Here is a 22,886-nt window from a genome sequence, read left to right on the forward strand (position 1 = left end):
TTTTGTGTTCAATACATTGTATCCACCCGTAAAATAAATAAAAACTTAAAATTTAAAAAGTTATAAGCGAAGATGCCAGAGCCGTTCCGCCCTTTTCCCGCTCTTTCCCATCATGCAACATCTCCTTCCTCCAACCGCCTCCGCCCCCCCCCACCTCGGATTCGCCACGCGCGGCAGCCATTTTAAGTAAAGGGGGCGGGAGCCGGCCCGAGACGTCCGGGTGTAGGGCGGCTTATCAATTCCATAAAACATTCACAAATAGTTAATAAGCTTTTAAAACAATAAGCTTTTAAAAAACAACCTGATTAAACACACGTCAGCTTTCTACATATCTGGGCAGACTTGCCTAAACAAGAACGTTTTTTAGCAGGCGCCGAAAATAACACAGTGAAGGTGCGCTCTTCACTGGGCAGTGGCGCCCTCCCTGTGGAAAACCCAGATGTCAAGGAGAACTACATAACTTTTTTGATGTTTTCCTGAGGTTTTATGATTTGTTGGAAGCCGCCCAGAGTGGGCAGAGTATAAATAAAATAATAATTATTACGGAGTGGGTTTCAATGTGGTACTTTTAGAACTTTGCTCATGTAGAGATAAACGTGCCTGCAGATTTGCCGCACTACTTACTGGTTTTGCCCAATCTGCGAGGATTTCTGACCAGCCTTTTTTCAAAGATTTAGGTCTCTTGGTTTGGAGATCGAGTGGGCATTTGATTCACTTTTTGTTAGGGGACGGGTCCTCCTCTGCCTCAGAAAAATGGCCAGTTTTGCTTTTAGAGCGACAATATTTTTTTCCCTTGGGTTAATGCCTTTAGAAGGGCGGCCGCCAAGCTCTTATCTGACAGAATGTCTGGTTTTTATTTTGTGTGTGTTTTTGTATTTTATATCTTTCGTAATGGCTCCGGCTACACAAAATGAAATTTCATTCAGGATGCCTGCAGGCTGTTTCTACCAAGCTCTGAGCCCGGCCTTGGCTGGGGAGGGCGGGGTATAAATAAAAAATTATTATTATTATTATTATTATTATTATTATTATTATTATTATTACAGCGCTGCTGCTGCTGCGCTCGTGTCCTGCTTGAGGACAACAGGCGTCTGGCCGATACGATGCTGGACTTAGGTGGGCCATTGGCATGGGCCTGAACCAGCAAAGAGTCCGTCATCTCCAAATTTAATGATCACTTAGTTAAATATGTTAAGGTAAATTAGCTGAAAACAGCTTGCAGATACTTAATTGGCTTAGGATTTTATTGAAGCTAACTGATGAATTAATATGCTTAATTTCATAATGTGAAGATCTAAGGATGTTATTTTTTAAGAACTCTGATTTGGAAAACCGTTAAAAGGACATGCAATGAAATTCAACCAAGGGGAAGCGAGGAAGTCACTTAACAATGTTAAAAAGTGTGATTTTTAATAAGGCTGTGATTTTTGTTTGTTTGTTTGCATGTGTTTGTTTATAATGTTGTGAAAACCAATAAAAAAGTCCGTCATCTCATTTGCCCGCGCGCCTCCCTTGCCTGCCTGGCAGCGCTACACCAACCCACTTCCCTCTCTCTTATTGCAATGGCGCCACGAGCCCTCGTGAGGGAACTAAAGAGCCTCGTTTTCCCATCAGCCCCTGCGGCAACGGCGCGGGCTGCGGGAATGAGGGGAAAGAAGGGGGGGCGGAAGGAGGGGGCGGGGAGCGCGAGCGACGGAGGAGGAGGCGGAGCAGCGGCGCTGAAGGAGCGTGCGAGGCAGAAAGTGTAGGCCGGGAGGCGGGCGCACGGTCGGTCGAACGGACGGGGCGAAAAAGCCAGGCAGGGAAAGGTCGCGGCGGGAAACGGGAGAGAGAAAAGCGGCGGCTACATTTGACGAGAGACGCGCCTCACGCGAGCCTTAGGAAAGAGACGACGCCACGCCAGCCCCCGCCATGGCCGAGACGAAGGTGAGACTCCAGAGGGTTGACGAAAAGCGCCGGCGAGCCTCGAAATCGAGAGCGGGGAGCAGTTAAAGGAGGTCCCGGGGGCGGGGGGGGGGGTTGGAGAGAGAGAAAGCCTGAGACTAGGCCGCCCTCTTGACTCATCCCCCCTCCCCCACCTCAGGTTTATTAATCCGTTGACGCCCCTTATTTCTCTTCCCGCTTTCCACGGGCTGCCTCAGCGCTGCCTGGCAGCCGTTTCTCTCTCCCCGCCACCCCCCCCCGGTCTTAACAAGGCCTGGGGCCTCCTATCTTCCTCCAAGGCGCGCAGGCAGGGCCGCCGCCGCAGCAACGTGCTGCGCGCGATTCGCGCTTGCTGGGACGTGGCGTTCCCTTGGGTTTGTGATAATTTCTATAAACCTCCCCCCCCCTCTTTTTTTGGGGGGGGGGAGTGGGGGTGTACTGGGCCCTTCTCTGTCTCCAGCCCCGGGGTGTGTGGGTGTGCTGAGATCTCCCCCCCCCTCCCCGCCTGCTGGAGGAGGAGGAGGCCGCCCCACGTGCTCCGCTGCCCATCCCCGCTTCTCCTTCGGAGAGTCCGGTTTTGTCACAGCGATGTCCTCTCGTTAGTATTTCCATTTTTAAAATGTATCGGGGAGAACACCCGCATTGAAAGCGCGATCAGGGCCATAAGGCTTCAAACAGGATGCAGAAGGTGGCTGCTGCTGCTCTTTGCCTTGCTTACCAAGTATTTCTAGGGATGCAATCCTGTGCACCCGCTTGGCTGGAGGAAGAGGCAGTTGAAGCCATTAAGGCCGCAGGCCTTCACAGTATAAAAGGGGCTGAGGATTTGCTCGTTTATATATTTGGCATGATAGAAGAAATGGGATGGGTAGGAAAGCAAAACTAAACAGTGGGAGGGTACAGTTTAAAATCTGACAATTGGCCCAGAAGATAAAATAGCTACTAAGCACAGTAAAACCGCTTTAAATCCCACAATACCAGTTTTAATTTAGGAACTTTGTTGTGCATACTCTACAAAGAGAAAACTGTGTTTAAAATGGTGATATTTGTATTTCCTTGATTTGGTTTCTACCCCCATCTTTTGATCACTAAGTAAAAACGTTGGGGCTGCTGTACCATCTCTGATGCCTCACATTGCTAATAGACACATTAACTTAACACCACAATCCCCTGTCCTTGGGAGGATCCTGCTGTCCTTGGCATCCTAGTTGTTCTATATTGCCTTTTTATATGTAAGAACAAGCAGGCACCATTCAGATTAAACAGCAGCTGCTAGGTCAACAACAGGTAAGTTAAAAATTGGCATTACTGCCCAGCTAAAGTTTCAGAAAATAAATGGTTTTTCATCAAGCACTAGAATTGTATAAATGTAGGTGTATTCAGAGGGAGCTGGTTTCACAGAGAGGGTGCTACTGTTGAAAAAGACCGACCTTCTAATCACAGTTTAAAGCACCTCTGTAGACAGTGACATGATTCAAGAATCTTAGTGACCAGTCAGGTTGATTTTCAGAAAGGTGCTCCTTCAGGTAAGTTAGTCCTAGGTTTTTTAATGGCTTTGTAGGTAAAGACCAAAGCATTAAACCTGTTCTAGTTGCATATTAGCAGCCACTGCCACACTTTTAAGCAGGCATAGGCAAACACAGCCCTCCAGATGTTTTGGGACTACAACTCTCATCATCCCTAGCTAACAGGACCAATGGTCAGGGATGATGGGAGTTGTAGTCCCAAAACATCTGGAGGGCTGAGTTTGCCTATGCCTGCTTTTAAGAGTGGTATTGTATATACATGGTAGGATGTCTCAGTCAGCATCCCAGCCACTGCATTTTGCTCTAGCTGCAGCTTCCAGACCAACCCTAAGAACGACCCCACTTAAGAGCACATTGCAGTAATCCAGTCTTGAGGTGGTTGATGCATGGGGCATAGTAGCAAGGCTGTCCTGGTTCATAAATGATAATAGCTAGTGCGCTAGCCAAAGCTGGGGTGGGGGAGTACTCCTAGCCATTGTGCCCAGCAGGTCCTTCAGTTCAAAGCTGACAAAACATCCCATTGTTACACACTTGCTCCTTTGGAAGAGTGCAGCCCTATCCAGGGTAGGCCAGCATTCCAGTTCTCTGACTTGGGAACCACCTGCCCACAGGACTTCTGCCTTGTCCAGATTCAGTTTTAGACCATCACTGCATTGAGGCACTGGTTCTGGACTTGTATGGCCTCACCTGACTCAGATGTTACTGAGAAATAGAGGCGGCTGTCAGCAGCTTATTGATGACAATATACTCCAATTTCCTAATTACTGTTTCAAGCAACTTCATGTAAGTAAACAGCATTGGAGAGAAGATGGCACCTTGCACATCCCATAACATAATTATCAGGAGGCCAAGTCACTCAGTGCAACTCTGAAACTGGTCCTTTGAGTAGGAAAAAACCAATGAAAAACAATACCACCAGTTCTTAACACTGAGCTAATCCATGAGCACCGCATTGTCATTGGTATCAAAAGGCGTGTAGATGAGTGAACCATGTCCTCAGCCCTTAAAGTTGCTGGCTTCCAAAGAGGGGAAAGCTCCCATTTCTTTGTGGTGAGGATGAAAGTGTGGGCTGCAAGCCACCTCTAACAAGCAGACTAGAGGAGGGGTGGAGCCCCCTCCACCAGCTCACTCATCAGCATGGAATTCCTGCTTGCCTAGGCTGGCTGATGTATATACTTGTTACATTAATTAGTAAAATGAATGCAACTATCACTTCCAGACCAAAATAGAGAAATTGGATTAAATGGCTAAGATGTGCAAGTTCATAAGATCTTGCATTTTTATTATTGGGGGTCTTTTTGAATTAAATATCACAAGCCTCTTAGCAATTTTGTTTTAAGGTTCATCATGTGACTTTTTCCACAGGACACACATGAGGAGCATGACTTAGCACCTGACAACGTAGATGATTCTAACCATGACCCTCAGTTTGAGCCCATAGTTTCTCTTCCTGAGCAAGAGATTAAAACTCTTGAAGAAGATGAGGAAGAACTCTTTAAGATGTAAGTACAATAAGAATGGTGCGTCAGTAACTTCCAAACTTTGGGTTGGGGCATATTAATATGCTGGTGGGTTGCAGCATGTGCACATTGGCAAGGCATACATGTTGTCTAGGGCAGTGCCTTTATTAGGCCACCAAAATGTCGGAAAATAGTGTCCAAGCTTTGGTATATGGGATTGAGTCAGTACAACTGTCTTTTTCTAGATGGCATTGTAAATCTTCGAATGGCCAAACTTTTAACGTGGTAGTCTGTATTCAGCAACTTAAGGCTTTATTCTGTAGCAATTCTCAGTGAGATAGAAGGGCTATCTTTTTTCTTTCTTTCTTTTTACTGAACAGTCATCCACTTACCTAGAAACGAGGAGTGCAAAGTTGGTTTCCTTTTCTGTGGCAGAAACTAGTGTTTTCTATCATATAAGGAATGTCAATTTTCAGGCCAGTTCATTGAATTTATGAATCACATCCCACAACAGAATGCCCCAAAGCAACTTGAAAGTGCAAAATAAAGCAATACTATAAAAATACATACACATATGGAAAGAGAGACTATCTTGTTCCAACAGCTATTTCTTCCCAATGTACCTATAGTAAATAGAAGCCTAGTACTACTGTCTTTAGTAAGGATTAGTATGTCCCCCACAACAACTTGTGTGTGTGTTTTTGAGAGAAAATATTGGGGAAACAAATGGTCTAGGGGAGGGAAGCATATCAAATGTACATTCATATGGAGCATTAATGTTAAGAGATCGCAGTTCTGTGAAAAATCTGGTAAAAAGTTCCATGCATAAACTGAGCTATGCCTTGTTTTCATTTTGTGTCTCCCTCCCCAAAAGGCGAGCAAAACTCTTCCGCTTCGCATCGGAAAACGATCTTCCCGAATGGAAAGAACGAGGCACTGGTGATGTAAAGCTTCTGAAGCACAAAGAGAAGGGGACCATTCGTCTCTTGATGAGGAGAGATAAAACCCTAAAAATCTGTGCAAATCATTACAGTATGTGATTTGGTACACTGCACTTGTTGTACAGTACTACTTATTTTGCTGTAATAGCAAGAAAGGAAATTAATAATAGGGACAGAAGGTGGTGAAGGTCCTTCTGGTTCTGGTTACTAAGGAAGCGTTATACCCAAGGCCACTTGCACAGTGAGCTTCTGCCTGCATCATCAGTTGGTGCGATGTTGGAGGTTAAAAGGATCAAGAAGCTTATGTAGTTTACCTTCTCTTAGCAAATGTCTTTCAGATACAACCTCCAAATATAATCCAGTATGCCACAAGCAGACATGAGATATTTCACAAAGGCATGCAAATAGCTTTAAGCAAGGCAGGGGAACCGTGCTGTGCAAATGAAGAAAACTACACATGGCCCAGTCACTTATAGTCCAACCTTCTTTAGTTCAAAAATGGCAGTGAAACCTTCACGTCTTAACAATAATAGCATGAAAAACATGCCACACTATGTAGTAGGGTTTCAGAAAACTAGTCCTAAAGGGTAGCGTCAAGATTCTGGAATGCAGTCTTAATTGTGAATAAAATCTAGGCATGCATTCATTGATAAATAGGCTAGACTAGAACTTAAATGCATTTTTAACAATCTTTTATGCCGATAAGGTAGAGATCTTCAGGCAGAGTTAAGGAGGCTGTGTTGTTTGCTCTAGTACTTCCTGTGCCCAGCTACTATTTTCTCTCTCTTCCTGCCCCGGCTTTTCCTTTCTAGTTACACCTGTAATGGAGCTGAAGCCCAATGCAGGAAGTGACAGGGCATGGGTGTGGAATACACATGCTGATTTCGCAGATGAGAGTCCTAAGCCAGAACTTCTGGCAATTCGGTTTTTAAATGCAGAAAGTAAGTTAAAAGCAACATAACTTTGATCACTTAAAATTGCTCTGTATGTATGAAGACATGTGAAGTGGGTGTAAACTGAATGTTTTGTATTTCATTGCATCACATTTTTCTGTAATGAAACAGGCGTATCCTCTGTGCTAGTACTCTGTTAATACTTCCACAGGGTTGACAGGCCTAAAGAGCACGTCTCATGACTTCTATAAAGTAGGCAGTCTGGGCTATTTCAGAAAAATTTTATAGGTCACATGCAAATTGTGGGCAAGCAAATTAAGTATACTGGATTTACTTTTTGGACTGATAGGATTTTAGAGGTCCTTAAATCCTTGCCTCTTAACAAGTGGAAGCAAAGGTTATTGTGTTCTGCTCTCATATGTCCTGGCCAAATGTAGCTGTTATTTCTATAAAAAGTATTGACTTACTGCCATAGCAACCTTCAGGTTCTGTGTTGATTCCTTCTCGTGGTGTGCCAGTGAGGAGCATAGTTAGCTGTTGCATGTAAGCCATTCAGTAAACCCAGGGAAATGGAGCACAACCTTACTTTCTGTGCCTAGTGTGAAATTGGCTTTACGGACTTGAAGTCGGGGATGGGGGAAAGCAAATCAGACACAGGCCTTTGTTTCTTGTTTTCTGGCCTATGGAATAAAAATGCCTTTTTTGATGAATGACATTTTTCATTATCTAGCATTGAGCAACAGTGACCTCAAGTGGTCATTTTTGCTAATGTTGTGTAATGGTAAACCACCAGACAACTTCCATTGTATTATAGTTATGAAAGTATTGATATGCTATCTTTATCAGAAATCCTTTTTGCTAATATTAACTCTATTAAAGAAAAATCTGGCAGTGATGCTAGTACATGAACTCTAGTTTAAGATCTAGTTAATCAGTAGGTCTTATGATACAAATCTCCACTGCACCTACTTGTCCAGCAAAACATCAAAGAGTGCATTTTACACTGAAATGTATAAACAGTCCTAGAAACTCAGATACTCTGTAGACTGCATATGTGCATGTGGCTTTACTAGATCATAGGCATTGTCAAGACCAGAGCTTTCCAAACTGTGTCTCGATACGTTAGTTTGTCAGCTGCAGTATGTAGGTGTGTCACACAAACATTCTCCATGCTCCTCCTGGGGCAGGAAATGGGTTAGTTTAACCTCTGGTTTGCTAGTAAAACTGAATTACTGTGTCCCAAAATGATGCATGTCTAAAAAGTGTCTTGCAAACATCAAAAGTTTGAAAAGCTCTGGTCTTGATACAAAGAGGATGAGTGTTTATGCAATCTGAGGTACCAGAGAAAAAAACGTTATTTACTTTAAGTTGTGTCTAGATCCATTGCAGCATATTTTATGATACTTTATTTCCTTAAAACAGATGCACAGAAATTTAAGGCAAAATTTGAAGAATGCAGAAATGAGGTTGACAAGGGAAAGAAAGGTAAGAATTTGTTTTCTTCTGATGAAGGAATACTTCAGTCAGGAGACTGCAAACAATTCTGCAAAAACCCCTGAACTGTCAGAATAACTAGCATTTTATATATGTACGATATGCCACGTTTTAGACCCTCTTGTAGATCCTCATTTACTTTAGCAGAAATGTAAGAGTTAAAGAGGCTTGCACTGAGGCGGTCTTGCCTTTTTCCATTATCTTCAGCAACATGCATCTCTGAACGTTTCAGCGTTACTGTCTCGTCTTGCTGTTTACCTCATTTTAGAATTTCTTGATCATACCCCACAGCTTAGCAATGTCAGAAAGTGACATGCTATCTCGTTTTTTGCATGTCAGAGCAACTGACTTTCAGACACTTAAGAAATCCTTCTTATGAAACAGTAGGCAGGCAGTTGATTGTAGAAAATGAAGTTTTGTTAACTTTATTCAAATCAATTTATTGCTAAAGCGAGAAGCAAATTGTGCATTGTTAGCACTCTCTTATATGCTGTTTTGAGGATAGACAATCTGGCTTTCAGGTAAGGTACTAAAAATATGGCAGTTGCAAAAAACATTATGTAATCTTGGAGAACAATTGGAAATATAAACAAGATACATGGTCTTTGCATAAGAAGTCCAGCACACATTGTTTACATATCCAGCGATGGCTAACTCATTTGCCATATTGACTGTGTTCACAACAAGCAAAGAGCCTGGACTTAATAAATTGTACTTGTACGAGCTCTGTGCTAGTGCGTTCAACCTTAATCTGTTTCACATGCATGGTTAAACAAATCAAGCACTACTACTGGCAGACACCAGTCTTGTCCCCCAGGTTCTAGGTGAGAAGGGACACACGAAAGAAAGTGGTTCCTAAGGTATCCAGGTCCCAAGTCATTAAGGGTTTTCAGGCTTGAACTGAACCTGGAAACCAATTAGCCAGTATAAATCGCTGTGGGATGCGGGTGGCGCTGTGGGTTAAAACACAGAGCCTAGGACTTGCTGATCAGGTCAGCAGTTCGAATCCCCGCGACGGGGTGAGCGCCCGTTGCTTGGTTCCTGCTCCTGCCCACTTAGCAGTTCGAAAGCACATCAAAGTGCAAGTAGATAAATAGGTACCGCTCCAGCGGGAAGGTAAATGGAGTTTCCGTGCACTGCTCTGGTTTGCCAGAAGCGACTTAGTCATGCTGGCCACATGACCTGGAAGCTGTATGCCGGCTCCCTCGGCCAATAAAGCAAGATGAGCACCGCAACCCCAGAGTCGTCCACGACTGGACCTAATGGTCAGGGGTCCCTTTACCTTTATAAAGTGCTGAGAACTGATAAGATTTTCATAAGGAGAAACAAACCACAAGCCTGGTTTGGACACAGTTCTAAATTATTCCTTTTCTAGTTTGTTTAACTGTTCATGTCAGGGGAGGAATGAAGTGGGAGCAGAACTGTGCACCAGCACGCATCGTGTACACAGTATGATTTATTAAGCCAAGGATATTCACTTATTGTTGCATGTAACACAGCCAGTGACTGCTAAAGAATTTTCTGTTAACACCTGTATATAAGAAAATTAACTTGCTATAGTGTACATAGGACCAAGAGACATGGACAGCGAGGGAGCTACTAAAGTGACCTGCAACACCTGTGCCATGTCTGTCTTCATGCCTGAGAATGTGGAAAACTACACCTGCAAGGAGTGCAAGCGGATTCCCGTGCTGAAAGAGAAGATAGAGCAACTTGAGACCCGCCTAGCCACACTTCAAGCTACTGGGCAAGGTGAGGAATTTCTCATTAGAGCAGAGTGGACTCTCTTGGAACAGCAACAGAGGTGGGGTGCCCCTAGGAAGGAGGAAGATTGCCCATTGCAGGAAACGAATGCCCGGAGGAACATGACAGACAGAAGCAGTACTGTCAGGAACCATGCTTTGACACTGGAGCTGCAAAATCAATTCCATGCCCTCAACTTGGACACCAATTCTGGGCTAGAGGAGCAAGTACAGTAGTTGCAGACCTCAGAATACATAGAAGTGATGGTGGAAGGTGCAGTGTGCAGAACAATTCCTGTCACTCCCCAGAGGTGGAAGAGAAGTGTGTTGGTGGTAGGTGACTCCCTGCTGAGGGGGGCAGAGGCAGCAGTGTGCAGGTTTAACAGGATGTATTGGGTGGTGAACTGTCTTCAGGCGCAACAATTCACTATGTGACAGACAGGTTGCCAAGTTTTATAAAGCTCACTGACAGTGACAACCCCTTCTGATTCATGGGTACAAATGATTCTGCTAGATGTAGTCTTCAACATAATAGCAAGGGACGTTGACACTCTGGGCAGGAAGCTGAAGGGCATTGGGGCACAGGTGGTATTTTCATCACTCTTTCCTGTTGAAGATTGGGGCACAGGAAGAGGAAAATGCTGGAAGTAAAGTATTGGTGGCACAGGTGATGTCAGGAAAGGTGTAGCTTCTTGGAGCATGTTCTCTTCTTCTTTGAGGAAGGATGTCTGGCAAGAGATGGGTTGTACCCCATGGCAGTTGGCAAGAGTGCTTTTGCTAAGAGTCTTATGAACCTGATCAGGAAAGCTTTAAATTAAACCCTGAGAAAGGGAGAGGACATTGCAGACTACAAGGAGACACCTGGTACTGAGGATAACAGCTTCACTTGCGCACAGGAAATGGAGGTGTTGCTCCAGAAACCTGCTGAAGGGCAGGAAACTGCAAGAAGGTGGAAGAAGCAACAAGAGGATCATCTCTCTTGGACCTGTTACTTACCAGGAAGAGATCGACAAATGATACAGAGGCAAGAGAAATCTGAGTGTAGTCAGACATGTGCTCTGGACTTTTAAGAAGGCTAAATCTCAAAAAGCTTAAGGAATACTCAAAAGAGAAGAAATACTCAAGAGAGAAGGAAGTCCAAGAAGAATGAGAGTTTTTTAAAAAGTGGAATATTGAAGATACAAAGGCAGACCATTCCAACAAGAAAAGTGGGAAACTTCTAAACAAACTGATGTAGCTGCATAAGGTGCTTACAGATGAGCTGAGATTTAAGAAAGACTTATATAAGAAATGGAAGAAAGGGGGAATCACAAAGGAGAGTAGCCAACAGTTGCAGGGAGGTCGGGTGGGCCAAAGCTCAGGTTTGCAAGAGACGTTAAAGTAAAGTAAGTTTATTTGGCTATGTTCAAAGCAAGAAGAACAACAAGCAAGTAGTGGGTCCTCTGCATGGAAAAGACTGAGAAATTTTTTTGGGTGACGGAGAAGGCAGAACTGCTCAATACCTACTTTGCCCAAAGGAAAAGCAGTGCCCAACCTGGTGATAACAGAATAATAAATGTTGCAAGGAGGGAGCCTGCAGCCCACAATACGAAAAGAGGTGGCATGGGAACACCTAGTTATTTTAAATGAATTCAAATCTCCCAAGGCAAGTAATAGTGTTCTGATCAAAGGAAGTATTCATCCTGCTCTGTTGGTCTTGCCTTGGTCAGAACACATCTGGAGTACCAAGTCCAGTTCTGGGCACCACAATTTAATAAGGTTATTGACAAGCAGAGGAGGGCAACCAAGATGATCAGGATTTTGGAAACCAGGCCTTATGAGAAATGGTTGAGAGAATTGGGTATGTTTAGCTTTGAAAAGAGGAGACTGAGAGGAGTTATGATTGCCATCTTCAAATACCTAAAGGGCTGTCACATAGAAGAGGGAACAAGCTTGTTTTCTTCTGCTCCAGAGGCTAGGATCCGAACCAATGGATTCAAGTTACAAGAGGAAATTCCAATTAAACAAAAGAAGAAAATTCTGACAATAAGAGCTATTTGAAAGTGGAACAGACTCCAATGAGAGTTGATGGACTCTTCTTCCTTGGAGGTTGTTTTAGCAGAGGCTTGATGGCCTTCTGTTATGTATGATCTCGTTGAGATTCCTCATCGCAGGGGATTGGAGCAGATGGCCCTTTGGATCCCTTCCAACTAAATTCTATGATTGTATAAAAGTAGAAAAATACAAAACATTTCCTAAATATATAAGCCAGAAAAAGGATGACCAACTAATGGCATTCTATAATTCTATATAATTAAGGAATGTGTTATAGATAGCACCTTTTCCCTTGGCCAGGCATGTAATTATTCTAGTACATAACAAATTTATTGAAATTTAAACACAGCTCAAAGCCTGAGGTTTCTTAAAAACAGTGACTTCTACGTTCAGAGTATTTCCAAGAAATATGTTTCTCAACCAGTAGTTTCACCACCCCTAGGCAGGATAATAGCTTTTCGCGTTAAAAACAGAGACATAGCAAATTACATCCCTAGCTACAGTAGCTGAAAGAGACAATGGGGGCCTGCATGTTTGAAGCCGTTCCCATTTCCAGCATCCTATAAGCTTTTCTGACAAGCTAGTGGTATTTTTTGAGTTGTGCTAAAGCCATCAGCTATCCAAATCACACAGATCATCCAGGGTATCGCAGGTCTTTCATATGATAACCTTGGCATGGCATGTTACATGTTGAAGTGAAAAACTTGTACAGCATTCTTTATCTTAGGGGAACTCCATTGTGCTCTGATGCTCTTGGCTTGCCTGTACATGATTTCTTCTTTTCAAATGGCCCTCAGTGTTTGTGCCTTGCTTCTGTTTCTGACATAAGAGGGGAAGCAAAGGAATCTCTTCTCAGTTACAGTCATACCGTGGTTCCTGAAAGCCTTGGTACTTGTACATTTTGGCTCCCGAATGCCGTAAACCTGGAAGTAAGTGTTGCAGTTTGCAAATGTTTTTGGAAGCCGAACATCTGACGCAGCTTCCGGTTGAGTGCAGCCAATCTGAAGCCACACCTTGGTTTGCAAATGTTTTCAGAAGTCGAATGGACTTCCGGAATGGGTTACGTTTGGCAACCAACGTACGACTGTACTCAACTGTTTTCTCCATTTGATACAAGTGGGGCTTACTATACTTTTCTAAAGAAAATGTTTTCAGTGCTTGATCTCAGTTCCTTGCGCATCACTCACTAGTCAAACTGGACGTTCACTATCAAACATGGTGTTCTTATGACCAGGGAACTCTCAGCCACAATTGACACGATTGACACCTGGATCTCTGTCACCTTGTTGGATGTCTCTGCCCTACAAGCAGCTGATAAGGAAATGAAGTTGTGATATGAGTGATTGCAGCCTGATGGCAGATAACCAATAAGTAGCTCAGTAGCCACGATCAAGGATAAGTTGAATTTTTGCGACTTCCTCTTAAGAACGCAGATGGAGATTCGGGATAGACAAAAAGAAGTACTTTGCGAAACACATACAGTGGTACCTTGGTTTAAGAACAGCTTAGTTTATGAACATCTTGGATTAAGAATGCTGCAAACCCAGAAGTAGGTGTTTTGGTTTGTGAACTTTGACTTGGAAGCAGAACATGTTTAGCTTCCTGTTATTGAGTCCCTCGCTGCTATGGGAAAGCACGCCTTGGTTTAAGAACGGACTTCTGGAACGGATTAAATTCGTAAACCAAGGTGCCACTGTATAGGTACGGAATTTATTACCACAATATGTGATAATTACCACCAACTCAGATGCCTTTAGAAGAGGATCAGGCAGTCGTAGAGGATGCTCTCAATGGCTGTTAGTCATAATGGGGGAGTTACGTAGGAGTGTTGTTGCATTTGTGTCCTGCTTGTGAGCCTCTCATAAGTATCTGGTTGGCCTAACAGGATGCTAGACTAGATAGACCTTTGGTCTGATTGCACAGGGCTCTTACATCAAGTGTTCAGGGCCATGATTAACAGGTAAGCAATCTTCATTTTTATGCTTAATAGCAGGCTCACTCTGTGCCTGACTGCAATATTCAGTCACGGTGCTTTTTAGGCCTGCTAGAGTAATCCAGGATGTTGTGAACACTTTCCCTATTTGTGGAAGTCCGTTTCAATTGATCTTGGAACAGATGACCCTTTTTGTCCTTTCCAATCCACAATTCTATGATTCCAGGTGCTTCATTATTACTGATGAATTTGAAGTATAGAAATGTTACCAGTTTTTAAAATCTTGATGTTGGGATTTTTTAAGAGAGACTCTTAGTATTCAATTGACTTTTTATGTACTCATCAGGACGTGAAGTGTTATTCTCACTGAAGTGTCTGGTTTTCATACAGCTGCGTCATAGCTCTGCATGGATACAAATTCTCATATATATATATATATATATATATATATATATATATATATATATATATATATATATATATGCAGGATTTGGTGTCCTCGGGTGTCTTCCCGTGTAAAAGTTGGGGTGTCTAGGCGACGTTTCGACGAGGTCTCACTCGTCATCTTCAGGCTGGTGCTTTCGGCTTCTTGTTACTGGAACAGAGCTCTGTTCCAGTAACAAGAAGCCGAAAGCACCAGCCTGAAGATGACGAGTGAGACCTCGTCGAAACGTCGCCTAGACACCCCAACTTTTACACGGGAAGACACCCGAGGACACCAAATCCTGCATTCCTGTACCCGTGAAAATCTACGAAAGCAAATATATATATATATATATATATATAGCAGAACATTCCAAAATTATTTCTTTCTTGCAGCATTTTGTTACAGTGGAATAGCTAGTTGCTTTGTAATTAAAATTGTATTAATAGTTAGCAATTCAAAATCTTTGGGTAAGGAGGGGAGATTCTCCCCTCCCCCTTTGAGTTAATGTTTTTTCAAACTATGAAGCATTACTTTTTCCTGCAGATTATCCTGAAGGCATAAAAACATAGACATGTTGCAATAGAGAGCTTCTACTTTTCAAATAATGTAACCTTGGGTTGAAGTAGCTTCGGGATCAATATTTTCGGGTTGCGCTCCATGGCGACCCGGAAGTAATGGAGCGCGTTACTTCTGGGTTTCGCTCAAAATGACGCCATGTGCGGAAGCGGCAAAACGCGACGCGCAGTCACATGTTACGTTCCCTTCAGGATGTGAATGGGGCTCTGGAACAGATCCCGTTCGCATCCAGAGATACCACTGTGTCTTTTTTAAAAACTCCACTGCTTATGATCTGAGTGCTAAAAGAACCTGCCTGTGAGAAATTGGAAAGTCAGGAACCAACCAATGCCTTTTCCTTCTTCCCTCCTGGGCCTGTAGTTGCGTGTCTTTTATCCTAACCAAATTACCCTGCTTCCTCCAAAGTACTTGGGGCAATACACATAGGTTAGGTTATTGCATGTTACAACAGTATCCCTCTCGGGTAAGCTGAGCAGAAATGTAACAGCGTTCCCAAGGCTCTCCCATTAAGTGGAACTTTGAATCTGGCTTATCTGTTGTTCAAATCACAGCATTCGCCACGCTGACTGTCTTGCATTATTACACCATACAAAATACTATATTGTTCTCTCAGATCTTTTTGACATGTTTCCATATTACCTACTGCACTGTCTAATAATATCTTTAAACATTTTTTAGCAGGAACAGAAAAAAATGATAGTGCTGATAAAGTTGCCGAGAAACTAGAAGAACTTTCTGTAAAGGAGGAGATCAAAGAATCGGAGAAAGAAGTCAAGGAGAAAACTGAAGAAAAGCAATAAATCATCTTGGGCCTTGTGTTTTATTTTTTTCTTAATTTTTTAATTTTTACAAGGGACTTTATAAAGAACTGTATTACAACATTCACTTTTTTTTCTAACTTTTTGCCCTTTTTGAAGAGATCTTCAGAAAAAATCCATTCCCCAGTCATGAAAATGTACTGTGCTAAACTTTCTTTTCCATAGTGGAAACACTTATTTATAGTCATCCAAGAGAGTGAATAAAAGTTTGAAAATGGTGTCAAAGGACAGAACTGAATTTTCTGTATGCTTCAGATGTGTGGCTGCAATTATTACCTTGGGTTATATTTTTCAGTGCATATCTTAGATGAGATGTAGTATAACTGAATTATACCAGTAGAAAAAGTGCAGGTAATAAAGATGTTTCTCATATACTGTGACTGAAAGCTGTTAATGAATGAAACAAGATACTCTATATTTTCCTTGTAAGTGGGGTTTGAGTGAATGTACGTGTTTCGTGAAACTTTGTTACGGAAAATGGCGTACCCCTTATAATATAATGTCATAATCCTCCAATGGATTTCAGCATACTTATGGTTTCTAATGGCCTTTGTAGTTGACCGAGCATGGCAGAACATACGTTCTGAATTTGCCATGGCTGAAAGTGATTCTGGTTGGCAACCATGAAGCTTAAGACCTTACTATATTTCAAATATTTCTCCATGCAGAACAAGAATGTGCTGCCTGGAAAACTTTAGGATCACAAGCGGTTTGTGGAATAGATGGGACACGAAGCCCAGTTCACTATGATCTCTTTAAATCTTCAGTTTAAGCTATCCATTTAACACAAGTATTAAGATTAGTGTATTACATACCCTGTTATTTGTTGCTGTCTTAATGATAGCATACCCTAGTGCTTTTTGCAGGTGGGGGAATTGACTTAATCTTAATGGGGCTTCAGGACTCTGCATCACTCATAGGGATAGAACCTCGGGCAGATTTAACGTTAAACTTCAATGCCATGTACCTAAACTAAGATGTTCTATCGCTTGTTCTGCCACTGATAATAAAAATTGGTTATCTTGCAGGATTTGCTGCAAGGATAGTCTTATGTGGAAGCTTACTTCCACATGGAAGTCCTTTTCGATCTCTACGTAGGAACAGCCAAGGGTGTTTGTGACTGACTGCATTTGGCACACAAGTTTACACTTCTACTGCAAAACAGGCAATGATTGCTGACAATGCCAATGATATTCCTGTATCCAGGTCTTTGTTGCACAAGTGTGTGTGTCTGGATTGGGGCTTGTCTCAGTCCAAGTCCATTTTTTATACATTTATACTGTCCCACTTCTGTTAACTGTGTGGGTCTCCTCAAAACACATAGATTGTCTAACGTACTTGAGAGGTGAGAATAACTGATGCAGTCTTTAAAGGTCTGAGCCTCCCAGGTACACATCGACTGTATATTGAGTGTGCATGTGTGTAGATGTGAAGCGTTGCTTTTCCTATTCGTAATGGTATGCACAACACTTCAAACGCAAGCCTTTTCACGTGAAACTGGGTGGCAGAATCTTTCACTTAATATAATGGATTTAGAATGTGTCCTCTTGTCTTTACCTAGAATTATAAACATTTCCTTGATTTTCTGTTTCCAATAATTGTTTTGGATTTCGATTCTATGATTAATTCCCCCCCCCCCCCCTTGTGCATACTGTTAGCTGCATAGCATTTTGCCCTTGTCATGTTTGATTCTTATGGCTGAGTCTGTCAAGACTGCTAGAATTTCTTCGGACTTTTCTATGTGGGGGTGGGAATAAGACCTGCAGAAATACCTCAACAAATCCCTTATTAAGGACTCTTGCCAGTATATATGATAGTAATGCATTTGAAGGTTAAAAGGGCATTGTCTATTGCTCTTCAGATCCTCCCATCTGTAAAAGTCACCATAAGTGGATTCTGATTTATCTTGTTAAAGGGAGAAATTTTGCTCACCAAACTAACTTCAAAATAAATTTAACTGTAATCATCATTCTTGCTTTTTTATAGTTCTTATAACATCAGATATACATTGATGTTACAGAAACAGAAAATGGCAACTAGCCATATCGCCATGTGACCTTTTCAATGCTAACGCACCCTCTTTGCTGCAACCAAGCCTTCCTTCAAATACATTGTCTCAGGACACATTTGTATACTTCTTCACATCCTCTGACTTGTACCTGTGATTGTTTATAACTGTTTAAAACATTCAGGTGACATGATTTTTATATGGTACATTTGCTGATCATAAAACATGTTGAGGTTGGAGCGCTTTTTGGATGTTAAATGTATTTCACATTTTTGATTTTTTTATAGCAGAGAGGAAGGAAGGTGTGCTTGTCTGTGTTAGTGTATTAACTTTGCAGAAGGAAGAGTTTTGTGAGCCTCCAGTGTAAAATCTGGAGGTTTCAAATGTTGAACCAAGACTGGATTTTTTTTGAGGGGCGGTACATTGTCTGTTCATACTCACGTGTTATGCTTTTATGGAAGAGAATGTTTCAAAAATGAACCGAAGCCATACAGCAGAACTTTATAAACAATATTTCAACTTCTCTATACATAATAAATATACTAAAGTGAGGTGTTATAATTTAATTCTCTCTTTTTAAAATTAGGAGGTGAGTTGGAGCCTGGTTGCTGCAATTTTAAGCTATGAACTCTTTCTAGGTTGAATTGTGTTATTCACAAACTTTGTGTGTAAAAGGATATATTCATAGAGGTGCTATGTGAACTTCTGGGAAGCATATGTTGATAGCAAGGCTCCTAAAATTAATTTACACTGCCTTAGGAAATGTCTGCAGAACTACCTAATTCCATGAACAAAAGTCTGAATGGGAATATTACTATTTTTTAAAAAGGTTACTCAGCAATTTAACATATATAAACAAACGAATGCTTTGAAACTGACATAAAAGAAAAACAAATCTAAGTCCCTTTAAGAAAAAAAAGGTGGGATCTAAACATTCCACCCACTTTTAAGTCCAGAATACAGTGGTACCTTGGTTTATGAACTTGATCCATTCCAGAAGTCCGTTCTTAAACCAAGACGTGCTTTCCCATAGCAGCAGGGGACTCAATTCACACTTAGCAGGAAGTGAAACGTTCTGCTTCCAAGGCAAAGTTCACAAACCAAAACACCTACTTCCGGGTTTGCAGCGTTCTTAATCCAAGTTGTTCATAAACTAAACTGTTCTTAAATCAAGGTACCACTGTAGCTAAAGCATTTGCAAAATAAAAAATTTGCCTGGCACCTTAAGGTATGTAATGATGGCATCAGGGGAGAGCTTTCCACAAGCGGGGAGCCATCCCCGAAAATGAGTGTTCTCATGTTGCTACCCTCTGGACCCCCCCCCCCAGAGGGAACACACAGAAGGGACTTGGGTCTGGGTCAGTTCAATTGAGGAGAGGTGGTCCGTGAGATATTGGGGCCCTGAGACACGTAAGGTTTTAAAGGTGAAAACAGTCACATTGAATTTGGCCAGGAAACTAATTGGCCAGTACAGTTGGGCCAGGACTTGTGTTATGTGACTTGAGTGCTTTGAATAGTACTGGCTTAAGAAAAAACCTAAATGGCACCAGGGAAATAAATGTTTCAAGAACATTGATTCATAATTAAATAAGCATTGAGGGCTGCAGCAGTAATTAAGCTGTAAATGCTCTGTATTCTGCAGAAAGTGGGCCTTGCCCAACACTCATTTTGTGCAGGTGAGATAATTACTTTGAAACTTTAATTATCAGATGTGAATCAGATGTGCCTGGCCTTTTAGAAAACAAGGACACATTCACCCTTAAAGATTGGGATAATTAAACGGAATATTTTTAAATGTCATTTTTCAATTTTACAACAATAATACAAATTCAATAAAACCAACCCATTGGGTCAACTCCCCCCCCCCCGCCCAATGGTTTCTTATGTTTAATATTTGCTACTGCATATTCTAATTATTCCCTTTTCTTCCCCCTTTAAAATTCCCCATTCATTTGTCTCTTAACTGCTTGTTCTATTTTAATCGTGCTAATGTTTTCGGTTATTTACAATAGTTTTTCAAATAGTCCACACGTTTTCCCTTTCTAAAATGTTATACCTTTTGGAGAGTTTTCTGCAGCTTTTGGGGGCTGAAAAATACCATTTGGGTCAAGGGATGAGAAGCCTGTGACTTCTGCTAGCACCTCTCATCCACTTTAGCCAGTGTGACCAGGGGTCAGAGATCTTGGGAGTTGCGACTCAGGAACAATATCTGGAAGGCAACAGCTTCCCTTTCCTTTAGTCATGCAAAAGTGGTCAGGGATCAATGTGACTTAGCAGTGGAAAGGGTCAATAAGCTTGCTTCACAGTACTTGCTTTGCAAGAGAGAGTCCCGAGTCAGTCGCTGGCATCCTCTCGTCTTTTTTAAAAAATGTAGCAAGTGATGGGAAACTGATGGGGGCCCCAACATCTAGAATCATAGAACTATCGAGTCAAAACATACACTGTCATGTGATAAGACAACAATCCCATGACTGTAATCACGGAGCAGGAATTCTAACATCCTCCCCTGATTCATGATCTGTGTTGCAGTCATCAGCGTAACTGCAACAACCATACAGATGTCATACACACAGTATACCCTTGTATCACCCGTTCCACCCTTGGAACTACCTGCAACTGGATTGGCCTTGGGCCTCACCGTCTTGCACTTCTTACTAGTCTTGGCATCCTAACCCTTCTGACTATCAGGAAGTCTCACACCTGGCTTTGTTGGGACTCGAACCCTAGCCCTGTTCCTCTCTGAGGAATCAGTGTTGGCACACACAGCCTTTGGACGTGGTCCAGCTTCCTTCTCCAAGGAAACAGTGTCTATCCTTACAGCCTTTGGGCGTGGTTTCCCGTCCTTCGAGGACAAACCCTGTACCCCTTTCAAGACTCCGGGTTCCAAGACCTGTGTCGAGCCACTAACCACAGCTAAATCTGCAACAGCTGTGTTAGCAAACTCCTGAGCATACCTGGTGAGCATTTCACCCTTCGTAGCTCCTCACCTGCGCACCTGGCGCATCTCCACTGTATTAGTGGAACTCAACTCAGAGTACTTGCTGTTTAGAACAGTAACAGATTTAGTATCTAAGTCTTCAGCAATGGGGTAGCCTAGGAAAATACCCTGATTTTCCTCCCATTTTGCATTGCACTCAACTTCCCTAGTGAGTAAAATCATCTCGGTATTAGGCCTTAGGGATGCGGGTGGGGCTGTGGGTTAAACCACAGAGCCTAGGACTTGCCAATCAGAAGGTCAGTGGTTCGAATCCCCGTGACGGGGTCAGCTCCCGTTGCTTGGTCCCTGCTCCTGCCTACCTAGCAGTTCAAAAGCACGTCAGAGTGTAAAGTAGATAAATAGGGACCACTCCGATGGGAAGGTAAACGGCATTTCCGTGCACTGCTCTGGTTCGCCAGAAGTGGCTTAGTCATGCTGGCCACATGACCCGGAAGCTGTACACCGGCTCCCTCGGCCAAGAAAGCGAGATGAGTGTTGGACAGAAGTAAAGAAAGATCTAGAATATGGTCTAGGTTGAGACTTTCCTTGTTAGGCCGAATTGCTGTTATTAAGATGAATGTATTGCCTAGAATGTTATTTTTATTTCAGACATTACAGATTTTGGACAAGATGGACTGCTTCAAGAAGTGGCAGAAAGACATATCTAAATTTGTCTGGCAGGGCAAAAAGCCCAGAATAAAATTTAAGATTTTAACTGATGCAAAAGATAGAGGGGGCTTTGCCCTGCCGGACTTAAGACTCTATTATGAATCAGCAGCTTTTTGCTGGTTGAAACACTGGCTACTTCTTGAAGACACAGACATTTTGGATTTGGAAGGGCATGATAATAACTTCGGTTGGCATGCATATTTATGGTATGACAAGGCAAAGGTGTATAAAAGTTTCAAAAACCATATTGTCAGGAAAGCATTATATAATGTTTGGATTCGATACAAAGATTTGTTGGAAAGTAAAACTCCCAGGTGGTTGTCACCAATGGAAGCTAAGGCGGTGAAAAAACTTAATATGGATTCTAAATGGCCAAAATACTGTGAAATTCTAGAACAAGACGGTGAGAAGGTTAAACTTCAGACTTATGAGAAATTAAAGTCCAAAGTCCGAGATTGGTTGCATTACCATCAGATAAATGAGACATTTAAGCAGGACAGGAAAATAAGATTTCAGAAGGAGAGGTCAAAATTAGAAACAGAACTGTTAGAACCCAATACAAAAAATTTGTCAAGAATGTATAACTTGTTGTTGAAATGGAATACACAGGATGAAACGGTGAAATCAGCTATGATTAAATGGGCACAAGATATCGGTCATGACATTATGTTTGCTGACTGGGAACAGTTATGGACCACTGGTATTAAATTCACGGCATGTAATGCCTTAAAAGAAAATATAATGAAAATGATCTACAGGTGGTACATGACCCCAGTCAAGCTTGCAAAAATTTACCATTTGCCCAATAATAAATGCTGGAAATGTAATGAGTCTGAAGGTACCTTTTACCACCTTTGGTTGGACCTGCCCAAAGATTAAAGCCTCTTGGGAAATGATCTATAATGAAATCAAGAAAGTCCTTAAGTGGCCTTTTCCTAAAAAAACTGAGGCTTTTCTTCTGGGCATGGTTGGCCAATTGGTGTCAAAGAAGGATAGAACATTTTTTATGTACGCTACCACAGCAGCAAGAATTCTTCTGGCAAAGTATTGGAAGATGCAAGAACTACCTACTCTGGAAGAATGGCAGACAAAGGTGACAGACTTCATGGGACTGGCAGAGATGACCGGCAGAATCCGCGACCAGGGGAAAGAGACAGTGGAAGAGGACTGGAAGAAATTTAAAATATATCTCAAAAATTGTTGCAAAATTGAGGAATGTTAAGATGTCAAGGGGTAAGAATTAGAGAATTACAGCTGTAACTAATAAGTCTAAGGAAATTTAATGAAAGGGAACTAATAGATAAATGGACTAAAGGGTTGCTAAAGAATTGTAAAATAAGGATGCAGCGAAAGGGAGGTATGGGGAAGTCGGAGGAAAGAAGGGTTATGAAAATAAGATTATGATTCAAATGTTTTGTATGTTTTTGTCTTGTGTCTTGTTTGTTTTTTATTATGTGTTTATAAAATG

At 42.1% G+C, this 22,886-nt stretch overlaps 1 protein-coding gene across 5 annotated transcripts; it reads left to right on the forward strand.

The window, feature by feature from the left end:
* Positions 1 to 1,673: 1,673 nt before the first annotated feature.
* RANBP1 (RAN binding protein 1) lies at positions 1,674 to 16,136 on the forward strand. 5 transcript variants are annotated; one of them, XM_081893483.1, is made up of 7 exons: positions 1,674 to 1,926; positions 4,812 to 4,948; positions 5,781 to 5,938; positions 6,660 to 6,788; positions 8,163 to 8,225; positions 9,795 to 9,986; positions 15,628 to 16,136. In XM_081893483.1, exons 1-7 carry the CDS (start codon positions 1,912 to 1,914, stop codon positions 15,744 to 15,746), a joined length of 813 nt encoding a protein of 270 aa, XP_081749609.1. In that variant the 5' UTR covers positions 1,674 to 1,911; the 3' UTR covers positions 15,747 to 16,136. The 5 variants fall into 5 exon arrangements, with proteins under 5 accessions (XP_081749609.1, XP_081749608.1, XP_081749610.1 ...); XM_081893482.1 differs by having other exon boundaries at positions 1,675 to 1,926; positions 15,625 to 16,136; XM_081893484.1 differs by having other exon boundaries at positions 1,675 to 1,926; positions 9,804 to 9,986; positions 15,625 to 16,136.
* The last annotated feature ends 6,750 nt before the right edge of the window (positions 16,137 to 22,886 follow it).

This window comes from Podarcis melisellensis (assembly GCF_964234715.1).
Source record: "Podarcis melisellensis genome assembly, chromosome: 16".
Taxonomy (NCBI): Eukaryota; Metazoa; Chordata; class Lepidosauria; order Squamata; family Lacertidae; genus Podarcis; species Podarcis melisellensis.

What these genes read in the sequence shown, in the direction of transcription:
- RANBP1 (XM_081893482.1), top strand. An exon ending in AATCTGTGCAAATCATTACA is followed by an intron (nt 5,939 to 6,659) that starts GTATGTGATTTG and finishes TTTCCTTTCTAG; the next exon opens with TTACACCTGTAATGGAGCTG. An exon ending in TCGGTTTTTAAATGCAGAAA is followed by an intron (nt 6,789 to 8,162) that starts GTAAGTTAAAAG and finishes TCCTTAAAACAG; the next exon opens with ATGCACAGAAATTTAAGGCA.